General features: G+C 44.2%; 2 protein-coding genes across 5 annotated transcripts in view; one reads left to right on the forward strand and one right to left on the reverse strand.

Annotated features, from left to right (window-relative positions):
* Positions 1-14,453, reverse strand: part of CREBBP (CREB binding protein) — a 130,551-nt gene that overhangs the window by 39,316 nt on the left and 76,782 nt on the right. For all 4 annotated transcript variants that reach the window (XM_008578330.1, XM_008578329.1, XM_008578331.1 and 1 more), the window contains 8 exons: positions 8,596-8,838; positions 6,715-6,817; positions 6,203-6,349; positions 5,305-5,422; positions 4,599-4,770; positions 3,641-3,685; positions 1,662-1,786; positions 780-968 (listed from right to left, as the gene is read on the reverse strand). In XM_008578330.1, coding sequence (XP_008576552.1) covers positions 780-968; positions 1,662-1,786; positions 3,641-3,685; positions 4,599-4,770; positions 5,305-5,422; positions 6,203-6,349; positions 6,715-6,817; positions 8,596-8,838 — 1,142 coding nt within the window. The remainder of the gene's footprint in view (positions 1-779; positions 969-1,661; positions 1,787-3,640; positions 3,686-4,598; positions 4,771-5,304; positions 5,423-6,202; positions 6,350-6,714; positions 6,818-8,595; positions 8,839-14,453) is intronic.
* On the forward strand, positions 3,966-4,304 carry LOC103595028 (small nuclear ribonucleoprotein Sm D1-like). Its single transcript, XM_008578328.1, is given in 2 exon segments — positions 3,966-4,056; positions 4,177-4,304. Coding segments are annotated over 2 exon segments (219 nt in total).

Raw genomic sequence — 14,453 nt, forward strand, 5'->3', positions numbered from 1 at the left:
GTTGAGCGAGGTGTGGTCAACACCCTCGCCCACACCAAGGGTTGCGATCCCCTTACCGGTCATGAAAAAGACACACACACACACACACACAAAAAAAACCAAAGCTTGTAGACTCATTTAGAGCAGTAAGATGCTGTGGAAAAATAAGAATTAATAATTATTTACTGAGTAAATCTAGCATTTAATGATTTACTCAGCATTACTTCATGTTAAAAAATTAAAACACAAATTTTATCTTTTTGGGAAGATCTGGCCTGTTTTAAATGCATTTCCATTTGGGACACAGTAGCAATCTAATGCACTACAATTAACAGAAGAGAAAAAAAGCAGTAAAAAAATGGAAAATAGTTTTCTTCAGCTTTAGATTGAATAATTAAAAACACATCTAACAAGAAGAGAAATACTCAAATGACTCAGTGAGCCTGACTTCCCTGGGGCAGTTGAGAGAGACAGGCTACAAACCAAACCAGCAGGAGTGAACTCACAAGACCTTGCTCACTCCCTTCTTTAAATCCCAATGTCTCTTGGAATCACATGTCAAACTTAGAATTTAAAATACATAAACAAACAAGAAAACAACTAAATACCCAAAGATTAAGACACAAAAGCACACAAACTGAAGACTCACAATCCATGCCACTTTTCCATGTTAAAGATTACAGGACAAAGTGAGGGAAAATAGAGAGATGTTGACACATGAAAAATAAAATGTGTACCCTACAGTTCTGATTTCCAGGAACTGAGACAGGCTCATGTTGTGAGAAGGTGGCAAAGGATACCTGCGATACGCCAGTCTGGGCTGCCGGCTGCCCCATGCCCACGCTGTTCACACTCAGCGCCCCACTGGATGACGGGAACTGGTTCTGCGGCAGAAACTGGCTCTGAGCGGGTGCCTGGGCCATCAGGTTGTTGGCGTGTGCGCCCATCATGCTGGGAGGCTGAGGCATCCGGGAAGGAGAAATGGCCATCTACAAGACAACAAGCACCACGGAGCTGTAGTTCAGAGTTGAAGGGCCATAACCTTCAAGGTGAAAAGTTCAGTCAGAAGACCAGAGGCCTTACAACCCCAGAGGACAGGAAGCACATGGCCAAATGCCCCCCTTCCTCACGGGAAGAGACCACCACTCGCTAAGAGTTCCTGGCTCCTGGGCACTTAACATGCCTTCTTAGGCCAACTTCAAGGTATCCTGTGAACAGAAATCACTAGCATGGTGTAAAGTTCAAAACATTCCTTTTCTTAAAGTGTTTAAAAGCAGCCTTAGGAGAGCAGGTTCTTGAGTCCACAGATGTGATCATACTCTCTCAGCCACACATCTGTAGCTGCCTACTCCATCCTCAAACTCCTATCTTCTACAAAGTCACACATACTTATGAATTTGTTATTCCAATAAAAATAAATAAGGGTCAAGTAATTCACACTGTAGTAATGAAGATTTAAAAGACACGAAGGGGCTGGCTGGTTAGCTCAGCTGGTTAAAGGTCAAGGGTTCAGATCCCTGTACTGGCTAGCAGCCACAAAATAAAACAAAAGACTTGAAGGAAATAAAGCATAACCCAAATTCAAGGGATCATGTACCACAGGATTCTCAGATGACAGAGAATTTCACTGCCTAGGCAGCGAGGGCTTTCTGCAGCATAGGGAGGAAAGGAGAAGCACTTACCCCCGGCACTGAGCCCATGCTGTTCATCTGGACAGAGTGGTTCATGGGGGAGGCCGTGCGTGGTCCCATGGGTGCTTGTGGCAACTGGACATTCCCCAAGGACATTGGGTTAAATGAATTCATCCCTGTAAATGGACCCGCAATGGTTCATTAGGAAAAGTGCCTGGAGGAAAACAGAATTACAACTTGCCAAATAAACTCTCAGTAAAATAAGATGGAACACATACGTGACATAGACAACTAAAAGGAAATCACCAATTAATCAGAGAAGATGAGGAAATGACAGATGTTTCCATGTCCAGGGAAGATGGCATCAGCGTGGTGCTGGTGAGAGGGTGGGGGGCTGGTGCTAGGGCAGGACGAGGACATGAGGGCAGAAGGTCGGGTGAAACACAATGGGTGAGCAAGTGAAGCCGAGGCAGAGCTGACTGGCAGGCAGCTCACTGCACAAAGCGCCAAAACAACAAGGAGGTGAGGGTGCCGCGAAGGGACAAGGCCTGACCTGCCAGGCCCCACCCCACCACCAATCTATGGAAGAGATCTCTGAGGGTGCCCTGCTCAAGGCCTCTGGAGCAGCTGCCTCTGCTCCCATCATCCCAGCTCCTTGGGTGGGTTCACATTTATTGTTAGAATCTAACAATAAATTGCTAAGACTCAAACACTTGTAATTTTGCAAGCACTTTAAGTGTCTGTAAGTACCCAAGGGTCAGGAGTTCTCAGCCTCAGCCACCTGTAGTTTGCAGGGACACCACCCACTGAAAGAGACTTCACTAACTGCTTAGTGTCTGCAGACCACAGTGTCTAGCTCTTTCTGATTTCCAACAATATTCTGTCAACTCTGAGCTCTAAATAAATGCCGGTTCAAGTTAGTCTTAGGACCAACACTGGGATCCAACAGAATCCTCAAAAGAACTTCTGGAGTACTGCCTTAACACTGCTGCAGCCATGAGAGGGTCTCAGAGAGAACATCTGCCCCCCTCAGCACTGCCTCGAATGACTATCAAGAAATGCCACCCTCAAATAACCAAGTGCCAACTCAGGCCAGCAGGACTTTTCGAGGGGCCTATAACATAAAAGCTTCCTCTCTCCTTGAGAAATTTTCTCAACTAAGCAAGAGAAAAAGAGGTACTAAGAAACATCACCTAATGAAGTCCATGTTTACACAGACCTAGGTGTGCTGGTAGAGAGGTCATCAATAAGTACTCACCTAAAAACCATCTGCCAGTACTTCGTGGTTAACTGGCTGTCTCATCATACTCAAAGCCTGCACCACCTTTCTACTAGACCAAGTCCACGTCATCCCCAACACAGCATTTGGCCTCAATTTCTCTTCTTGATTTCAACTTCTTGATTTCTTTCACCTCTCACATCTACTTCATCAAAACAAGTCTCTGAAAAGTTTTCTCCATAATAGCATTTTATCTATCATGTCTTTTTCAGCATGCAGTGAGACTACTGCAGCTTTTTCAATGACCTCTTCTCCCCTCCCACACTGCTCTGTACACTGCAGCAAGGCCTCTTTCTTTAGAATCTTCTGGATAATGTTACCACCTTCTTTCAGAGTCTGGAAAAACGTCCTACTGCTCAGGTCTCAAGGTGTCAAGAGTTGCAAGGCTTTCAAATGTCCCCTGTTCTTGAACTCCCAAACAAAAACGATTGCTTCAACGAAGCAAAAACCACAGAACCTCTACTTGAGAGAACCTTCAAAGGCTGTTTGAACAGCTGCAACTACCTCAGCCTGGTGCTGGATCTCGGTGTACACAGCCCCCTGAGGCTGACACCTAGACAGCCGGGCTTACACCCCACGGCCAGTAGCAGCCACGGCACCCCCACATCACCCCCTGCAGGTGCTTGGAATGGAAAGAAGTAGAAAGTAAGAAAAGGCTACAAATACACAGGGGAAGAGGAAAAAACACAACAAATGTTGTGGCTGTTGAATATTAAAACTAAAAAATGATTCACAACAAACAGTTAAATACCTTGAGAAACCTGCATGCGATTCACTGGCAGGGGCAGGGGCCCATCTATAATGGCAAAAAAACCTGGTTATTTAAAATAATCCTTAATTTAGGAATAAGGGATTTCCTATAGAAGACTTCAAACTTAAAGGGAAAAACAGTCAACAAGTCCAAAAGCACTTGTGTTCTAATGCCAGTGCACTCCTTACAGGGCCTTCCGTCAGCGTGCTCTTTACGTCTGGAACCTGGGGACTAGGCAGTCCCAGCCATCACATTCCCAGTCAGCCGGCCTCAACTGATAGGATTCTGTGCACTAGTGCACCGAAAGGCTGATGGCACCGCTAGGATGAAACTTATAAGATCTTTGACAAAATTGAGTCATGAGACTTTAACCACTGAACTGAAGAATGGAACACAGGCCCATGGAACAATCACAGGTGTAGATGTCAGCATGAATACACATCTTAAACTGAAAATGACCCCGAAGAACAGAGAACCTGTACAGCTGGAAACACTGAGTGTTTGAGGAAATAACATTCGATACTTTATCCTACCAGACAGTTTACCCCTGTATGCACTACGTATGGGTGTTGAACCTAAGGTGAAATCTAAGAATAAGGAAGCTGTTGCAGGAAGAGGCTGAGGAAGAGGACATGGCTGAGGAAGAGGGGGTCCTAGGCAATAACATGTCTCAAGACTACTGTTTCAAAGTGATATGGGATATTTTTTGTATAGGTTTTGTTTGTTTATGTCAGTTTTTAATAAACATAAATGTGAAAAAAAAATAAAAGGCTTTCCCACAAGAGCAACTCAACTTCCCATCACAGCCCAGGCAGGGGCTCCTGGTCACTGCCACACCAACCGCTGTTCAAGTGCAGACTTTCGGAGAACATAATTCTATTTCTTAGGAATAAGCTCCAAACGCAAGAAAATCCAAGCAAACAGGCTGAGGACTGGTAGAAGGAAATGAAGTCCTTACTTGGAGGTCTCACAGGTTGCCCCTGTGGAATCCCGGGGGGCTGAGCTCCTGGGGCTGGTAAGGCCGGCTGGCTACCCAAGATGCCTTGTTTATGTAAACGTGACCTCCGTTTTTCTTCTAGTTCTTTCTGTATTTTGTAGATTTTCTCTGCTAATAAGTGATAGTATTCATCCTAAAAAGCAGTAACAGTCAATATTAAGCAATTAAAACTAAGAAAATGAATGATCTGATGTATCTTCCAATAGACTAATGAACTTTTTTATTAAGGGCATTGTCAAGGTAAATATTCAACAAGTCTGATAAACCAAAGGCCCAAATTCTTGCTTAATTCCTAGTGACTTTATAGGACTCATCAAACTGTTCCATTTCATTCCATGATTCAATGAACCTCTTCTTGGCTATTCCCTGGTACTGGCAATATAATACAAGCATCATAAAGAACACCCACTGTGAAAAGTATACCCCATTGATGTAATGCAGTTTTATAAATCCCATTTACCAAAAGAGTGGTAACACTTGCAGTTAACCACAAGAGTTATGCAGAATGTCGGGTCTTGTCTCAGAAGGTTCCCTGGTCAGAGACCTCAAGGGGAGAAGCATCCCCTGACTAAATGGATTTCCCCCATTTTTGGATAACAAACCGGACAGGCACAGTTCTATCACTGCAAGTGTTTTCCAGGCCAGAGTGCACTGTGTGGCAACCTACCCTGCTGTTTGCAGACTCATACATGTCCCCTTCCACTTTCTTCGCATAGGCCACCAGGTTCTCCATGCGGCGATCCTTGAGAGCTGCGGGGTCAGGTGTTGGGAAGATGGCTTGGACACTGAAAGGACAACACACTCCATCAACCTACCATCAATGCGGTCAAATGAGAACTATAAAATCAAGATCATTGACCAATGGTGGCAAAATGGTGTTGGGAGAAATGCCAAGTCTCGCTTGCCTCTAGAACATGAACACACAAATGAAGTCACTCCCTAGAAACAATCTTGACCTATCAACTTATCTACATGCCAAACACACAAATATTTTGCTGTTAATAAATATGTGCTGGGCCATTTCAAGAATGACATGACTTCAAACTCCTCATCTTTAAACTATTTATTACGAAAAAAATTTTTGATCAAAATAAGGAAAAAAACACTCAAAGGGGATCTAGTTGATTAAGTTCACCTTCGATTTCAGATAACTGACTCAAGAAAGATAACTGTTAACTTTCTGTATGTTAACTTACTGCACGGTGTACTGTCATGCCATCTGCGCTAACCAGGCCTGAATTTCCCCAATCCTTAGGGGTTTCCACAACTATTAATCTGGAGCCAAAAATTAAGGCAAGGCTCTTGAGCTAATTCCAGCCCCCACATGCATCCAGAGCTCAGAGGCACAAAATGTCAGGCTGACTGGGGGGTCTCTGCCTCCATGATGTGGGCTGCCCAAAGATACAGCCCACCAGGGATACACGGTCCAGGACTCCCTAAAACAAGCATGTGACCCTCTTCAGATCCTAGGGTACCGTCACCTGGGGGCCAATAGGCAACTATGAGACTGCAAAACTGTTACACTGCCTTCAGCCACAACACATAGATAATGGGTGGGTACGTACAGTTTATGCACTAGATGGCTCCGCAGGTCCTGAGTGACATGTTCGTGCCAGCCTTTCCGAACGCCAGTGCTGGAAGGAGGTGCCGCTGTAGGTATAGTGCTGAGAGTTCCAATGTTACCAGAGTTTGAGCCATCATTCATGAGTGGGCTAAGGGAGGAACAAGAACATTTCATTCATCTACTGAAGTAACTCAATATGCCTCATCTGAGGAAGTTTCTTCTTCAAACACACGTGACTTTAAACAGTACAAGTCAGGAGAGGCAAGGGATGTATATACAAGAAGCCTTAAAAGCCTTAAACTATGTTTAACCTATTATCTGTTCTACATTTATCATTTAAAAAAAGGAAAAAGAAACCAAAAACAAGAACAAAAACAGCATTCACCTCCCACTGCCCTATTTAAACTATTTTCTCTGCCACACATTTAGAAAGAGTCACAGAGTTTTGTGACTTCCGCCCCTTTCATGTCCTACTGTCACTCAGATGGGGGTCGACTGAAATATGGATCTTACTTTGTCGCCCCAAGGGAAGTTGGAAGAGCTGATTCTGAAATCAAGTTTGGTGGTTGCTGATCTGTTGTTATTCCTCCTGCTGGAATGTTCATTGGGTTATTTCCTTTAAAGACAGAAAGAGAAGAATCAAGCACCTCCTAAATTATGAAATATTCTTCCAAGTTTTGATAACAGATAAACATATCACCATATAAACAAGTGATTCTTATGAATTATAAACAGTATGGCAGGAACTCTGGGAGTTACTATTTTCAGTAATGGTAACTGACTTGTTCAAATTCAGTTGTAGACTTCCTCGTACTCTACCTTGTAACGAAAATAGGTGTGTTTATGGAGGCTAGCTGGTATTGCAATCTATAGCTTTGGAAAAAATGATAAATGACCCATCTGCAGCCTCAAACTTTGATTTTGCTTCATTAATATAGAAGGTCAACTTGTCTACAATTTTCATATCAAGTAAGAAAAAGTTGAGACTCAAAGAGGTTAATAGTCTTGTCCCAAATTATACCACCAATAGGAGTAGAGTTAGATTAGAACTTGGGTCTTAGGACTCCAACCCAGCCTTCTGGCCAGTATTAATTCAATATTCCTTAAGGCAGTTGTTTTCCAAAAAGAAACAAATGAAATGATTTTTTTTTTTGTCGTTTTTCGTGTCCGGCAACGGACCGCAACCCTCAGTGTTGCGCCCGTACTGGACCGGGACCGGCAACGGGATCGCAACCCTCGGTGCTGCGCCCGCCCCTCGCTCAGCCAGTGAGCGGGAACCGGTCTGTATGTGGGATCCGAACCATCGGCGGGAGCGCCGCTGCGCTCCCAAGCGGCTCACTGTAGCAGTGCGCCACCGGGCCGGCCCACAAATGAAATGATTTTAATTGGTCATTTTTTTTTTCCTTTTTGTCTTTTTTCGTGACCAGTAACGGGATTGCAACCCGTGGTGTCGTGCCCGTACTGCGACCGGCAACGGGATCGCAACCCTCGGTGTCGCGCCCGCACCACGCTCAACCAGTGAGCGGACCGGTCTCTATATGGGATCCAAACCCTCGGCGGGAGCGCCACTGCGCTCCCAAGTGCCACACTCTACCGAGTGCGCCACCGGGCCGGCCCAAATTGGTCATTTTTTAAAGAGTCATTTTTAGAAGAAAAATATTTATTCTATTTGGAAACTAACAGAACTAGTACAACAAGTCTTGACTTCATAGATATCACTGCTTAGCTTAAGCCTAGATTTAAAGAGACTGTCAATTTAAAGAAAAACATTAGGGAAACAATATGCAGAAATGGCAAAAATTGTGGAGATGAGTAGCAATGGACAAAAGGCTGGCAAATAATGGGCTGGGGTGACAATAGGAAATACGGATCCATCTAGAAGCCTCAGACAGCAGAGAGACTCCTATTGTTCACCTGACCAGGTCCAGGCTGGTCATTTTCAGTTGTGGACTAGACTGTAACCACAGATACTAGGAACTGGCAAACCACTGACAAATTCTCCATCAAATAACAGTCTATTGAGCATCGCCATGTGATGATCCTGATACCCTGAGTCGCTATAGTCACCACCCGGACAAGGCCAAGTGGTACAGCCATAATTCTAACTTGTGAGATTCTGCATTTCTGAGCCACGTGACATGACCTTTGTGAAAACTCTCCAGAGTGACACAGCAAGCAACAAAAATGTTGCATCATTTGCAAATGCTATTCTTTTTACAAGCACATAACATCTTCCTTTCCTCAGATACTTTAGCTTTTTCCTGGAAGGTTTATATTTCAACAATTGAATTCGAATAAAAACAATAACTGAAAACAGCCTTAGGTTCCAGTGAGAGTTGTCATTCCATTTGGTGCATCTGGACAAAGGAAGTTCTGAAGAGTTCCTCCACCTACCCAGGGGGTTGAGAGTCCTCATCTGCTGGTGGGTTTGAGGCTGTGCTGGTTGCTGGCCAGGAACCTGAGGCTGCAGCTGCGTCTGGGGCTGGTTCATGTAGGGGAGTCCAAGAGCAGCGTAGGCTCGCTGCATGGAGCTGGGGTCTATGGGATTTGGGTTACTTAAAGAAGTGGCATTCTGTTGCCCTGTGCCAACAGAACCAATTGTGTTTTGAATTCCACTAGCTGGAGACCCCAGGATGGCTATAACAACAAAAAACAGACAAAAAAAAAAAAAGTAAGTAAAAGGGAGAGGCTCACAAATGATTTAAAAACTACTGAGAAGCAAATAAAAGTTTATCAAAAGACTTTACATGCATATCATAAAGCTGCTAAAACAAGGCTACAGAAAAAGAAGCTGAGCTGAAGGAAAGAACTCTATTCCATTCATCTGCTCTGCCAGCAGCAGTCGAGGAACAAAAGCTGAAGAAAATTGAAGCTTTTCTCTTAGAATGCCACAGACCCTATAATCGCACGGAGATCACCTAATACAAATCAATGTGTATTAAAGATTAGAGACTCCTAAGAAGTCAGTTCCAGGGAGTGGCGAATATGTGACAAGGGAAAGGTTGGAAGCATCTGAGATGGAAGAAGGAGCCCCATCCTTCTGCCGCCCCACTGCACAGGTACAGAGGGATGAACGGAAGGAGCAGAGTTGATACCCAGTTGTTCAGTTTTTATTAATAAATCTATGATGCGATTATCCAAATAACAAAACTGTAACTCTTAGAAACTTACTTGTACAGTGACAGAATTAACCACAAACGTTTCCTATAGGCTCTCTATGTAGGAGAACACTGTGCAGGGCTTGCTGGCTAAATGAAGCTGTTTAAGAACCGATTTGGTTGAAATCAAGGGACGGAACTAAGCTTAGCGATTCTGCATGGATTTTCATCTATCCAGGTGTCACCTCAGCACCACTGATATTTAGGAGCTGGCCCGGCCTCATGCAGTCACCATCAGTGACCACCACCCAGGCCTACTGTGGCTTGTAGAGGAGGTGGCCCATCCAACTAGCTGGCTAACCCCAGGAAACTAAAGGAAAAATCTGTGTCAATGTAAGAAATTCCATTCCAAAGGGCTTCTAAGTTAACTGAGAGATGACCCCAAACTTGGATCTCCTTGGTCATTTAAAGTTCAACCCATCTATCCATCCATCCACCTGCCTGCCCATCTGCCTGTCAGTCCATTTGTCCGTCCATATAAATGTCCTCATTTACCATATGACAAAAGTTTTACATCAAACTATTTTATTCTTAAGCATTTCTTTTGTTCTGAAATCTGCAAATTTTAGAGTCATGTTAAAAACAGCAATTTATAAAACTGATACTATAACCCATGGTTTTTGATATTTGAAAACATTATCACAAAGCCTTTCTTTCAAATTCAGACTACTATGTGTTAACAGTAATAGTCTCACATTCAACCATCAGTACAACTATAGTAAACAACTGACATACTTTATCAGAGCAACTTAATTAAATCAAAATGATTTTTAAAAAAATCTTGGTAATTACACATTCATATTATTAACTTTTCTAATAAGGATATTCAGATATCAAACTCATTAATGCTCACTAGACACAATTACACACACCAAGCACTTCATTATTATAAATGAAAAGCAATTCCCAAGGTACACTTCATGACAACTGTGAAGCTAAAATAAGTCATGTACAATACCTTAAAAGTATTTTGTCTAATAGATGATACTCCTCAAGACTTTAAACATATGTCCATAACACTTCTGAAAACAGCATGCAAAAATCTCTACAAAAAACTATGATGTAAAAAGCAAAGTAATAATTATAGGATAGCTTTTTTCTATTGCCTTGTGGTATCATAATAAATTGTCCAGAGGAACTTAAAGAAACAAAATATCTATGTGGCCATCCATTTCTGGGTGAAGATCCAATTGCTGTCCTTTAATGACTTCTTCCTACCATATTCTCCTTTCATCCACACCTCCCCAAATGCCATCCATTTAGCCAAAACACCTCATCCTAGGGTGAATGCCATTCCTAAGCCCAAAGCTACTTATGGGGCAACTAGTGCCCAGCATTTACAAAAGGCCTGCCCTGGAAGCTGCTGAACTGGTCATTGTATTTTAAGTTTGTGTTAAAAGCACTTATTTTCTAAATGTACACGTTATTATATTTTTATTTTAAAATATACCTATCAGAAGACAAATAAGCATTTGGAAATTGGCATTCCTAACAATTTAAAAGCAAGGAAAATAAGTTACAAACAAATAAAAAAGGTCTCACATTTAAGCGTGGACCAATTTGCAGCCTAAATGATGCTATTAGATGAAATGACACAAACACTTAAGGGTAACAGAACTCAGGCATTTACTGTGGGGGTGACAGTTGATCGAAAGGGGAGTCATTATGTGTAAGCAACAATCAACGCTGTTTTGCAACCTCAAGAAGCTGCCAGTGCTCAGTGTGAGTCTCCCTCATTCTTCCCTGAATCCCACGGTGCCTCCTGGTCTCTGCTCACCTTCAAGAATTTGCTCCTGTGTGCTCACTCACCTCCAGGTTCAATGAGTACATGCTGCTAGGTTCCAGCTACTGTGGGGAACACAAAGTTTCTGAACTCCCTGAACTTAAGGTCTGCTGGGAGAGACACAGATTATTCTACTGACTGCTAACACATGTCAAACTGCAGCTTGGGACCTTGGATCAGAGAAAATCATGTTCATCTCTTCTTCCCTGAACATCGTCGGGAAGGTGGGATCAGTATGAGACTCAGCTCTATTATTCACCCACAGCGTGCCATATGGCATGCCACACAGGGCCCAAGGGACCTATAGCAGTCTAGTGCAGTGACCGCCACTCCTCAGGCCCTCCCAGCACTGCCTACTGAGTGTCCTGGGAATGAACGAAAACAAATGTGTGCTAAGACAGCCACACTTCATCTACCCATCATCCTAAGAATGAAGTCGTCTACATTCATCAAGTTTCCACATTATTGATGTTTCCCTCTTTCAATGTCAAAACCACTTGCTCTTTTTGCCGTTTTCCCATCTTTTTTCCTTTTTAGAGTGTAATGGCTGTGTTTCCCAAGTCATCAATCCTCAGAATGTCACATCAAGCCCCACAGGGTCCTGATATGTGGTTTGGGCTCTTCTCCCTGGCCTATCAGGTGGTGTGCCTGTACTAGCATATCTGCCTCTTTAAAGTGCTCCTCAACACCTCCCTACCTCACCACTCCCCTTCTGTTGTAGCTAAAGTAGGACCCATGACCTATAAAACAAAAGGACAAGTTTTATGGAGGGCTCTTTCCGGGACTCACAGACTCTCTTTCTGTAGGCACAGGTGGTCCTTCCCCAGTGAGCACAAAGACTGTACAACTGAGAGGTTCCCTGTACAGTATATGTTGCTAACTCAAAGCATTCCATTAACTAGCAAATGCCAGTCCCCAATCATTCTCAATAAAACTGGATTCAACCAAAAGTTCAATGAAAACTGACACAAATTAAGTTTCAAAGCATTGTGAGGGTGGTGGGAGAAGCACCATGAAGTATAAAGCAGCTGCTATCTAGTCATCACTCAGGTTCTACTGAAATAGTGGAGCTAGGGTTTATTCAGACCTATAGATGTCTCTGCAAAGGCGCTGGCACCACCGTGATGCCTTGCCAGCCCTTCGTGGGCCAGGACTTACTTCCTGTCATAGCCTTTTCCTACGCTCAGCATGGGCACGATGGCAAACAGAAATGCTCTTGGGTATCCAGGCACTGCCCAAGTGCAGGACCCAGTCCTCCCATCACAGACACCACTGCAAGCCCACAAGCAGAAAGGCTTTCTTCAGAAGCCAAGTGACTCGTGAGCAGCAATCCTGTGTCACCCAGAGAGCAAGGAAAAAGCTATGTTGATGAAATACATCACCAATGACTGTCCGGTATTTAAGTCAGGGATGAATAAGCCAACCACCCTCTCTACAGACACTTAAGTTCTGTTCCCCTTTCTCCCCCAGCCCCACCACAATCTGTCCAAAGAGGTGTCTATCCAAAGAGGTGTCTGAAAATCTCTGAAGAGCTCTCGAGTGGAACAAAGAACCTGTTCAACAAACTTACAGAGCACCTCAACAGGCCACTCCCAGTGCAAGCTTGGAGGCGGTGGATTTTGACTCAATATAATGAAGGAAGGTGTTTTTAACAATCAGAGGGGCCAGTGGAGGTGCTGCAGCAACAGGCTGGAGAACTGCTGACCATAAACATTGTCAATGGGGGGCCAGCCCGGTGGCGCACTGCTACAGTGCGCCGCTTGGGAGCGTGGCGGCGCTCCCGCCGAGGGTTCGGATCCCACATACAGACCGGTTCCCGCTCACTGGCTGAGCGAGGTGCGGCTGCAGCACCGAGGGTTGCAATCCCGTTGCCGGTCCCGGTCCGGTATGGGTGTGACACTGAGGGTTGCGATCCGTTACCGGACACGAAAAAAGACAAAAAGGAAAAAAAAAAAACATTGTCGATGGGGCTGGCATCATGGTCAAGCCCATGTCTGAGCAGCTGTGGACAGAGAGTGGACTGGGGCTGTCCCTGTCATACTTGTTTGCACAGTCCCTGTGCGATTCTGAGCTGGGAAACCCATGGTCCCCCCAAGAATGACTCAAACATTCTCAATATCTGTGGCACAGACACCTGGCCCTTCACAGCATCCAGAGCAGTGCACCTCAGACTTTAATGTGCATACCAATGACCTGGGGATTTGTTAAAAATGCAGATTCTAATCCAAGAGGCTTGGGATGGGGCCCAAATTTCCACATTTCTTTTTTTTTTTTCCTTTTTGTCTTTTTTCGTGACCGGTAACGGGATCGCAACCCTCGGTGTCGCGCCCACACCATGCTCAACCAGTGAGAGGACCAGTCTCTATATGGGATCCGAACCCTTGGCGGGAGCGCCGCTGCGCTCCCAAGCACCGCACTCTACCGAGTGCGTCACCGGGCTGGCCCAAATTTCCACATTTCTAATGAGTAGCCTGAGAGCACCTGTTTGGCCTGTCTGAGGACTACACTTTGAGTAGCAAGAACCTCTCCAATGAGGCAACATTAGTTCCTACATGGGAACTTGGTCACGTGTCCACACAGCCCCAGTCCTCCATGCCACCCTGTGCACCAGAATTTACTGGAGACCAGATGCCAGGACTGACATAAGATACATACCTTGAAGAAAAGCTGTAACTATTAACAAAAAATTAAGTATCTCTATAAGGCATGGATAGCTCGAGATCAGTGATTATACCATCTCTAGAAAACAAAGAAAAAATCAAACAAAATCTCAACATAGGCCGAACAGGTAACCAATGGTCTGGGTTTCATTTCAAAGAACATCAGGTTAGCTCACCTGAATGTTCTCTCAGTAGAGACACCAATTACAGAAGTTAGAAAGTGGAGCATGTGCTAACCAAGAAAGTCTGCATTAGGTAAGATCAGCATCTGTGGGAAACACTGCCCAGAAAGCAGAGCTCTGGGGCGCAGGTGGGTTCTCAGCAGAGTCCCCACAATCCTTATGATTGCAGTCCACCTTTCTGAATCATCTCACTTGCACAGGAACCTCTGAATCCAGTCAGATCCGTCCCTTCCAGGCTATGCATTGTGCTGACACTGTTCCCGCTGCCTAGAATATCCTTCCATCGTTATTTTGTTTAAACTGGGCTCTGTCAAGCCCCACCTTTCTCTATGAAGTATTCCAGGTACGTTCTGATTCTCCTGAGAGGAGCACCAACAGAACTGACCTGCCTTTACTCATTCCTTTGACTGAGGTCAGATCACATTATTTTTTTTTTTTTTTTTTTTTTTTTTTTTTTTTTTTTTTTTTT

This window comes from Galeopterus variegatus, unplaced genomic scaffold (assembly GCF_000696425.1).
Source record: "Galeopterus variegatus unplaced genomic scaffold, G_variegatus-3.0.2 Scaffold1664, whole genome shotgun sequence".
In the NCBI taxonomy this organism is placed as follows: Eukaryota; Metazoa; Chordata; class Mammalia; order Dermoptera; family Cynocephalidae; genus Galeopterus; species Galeopterus variegatus.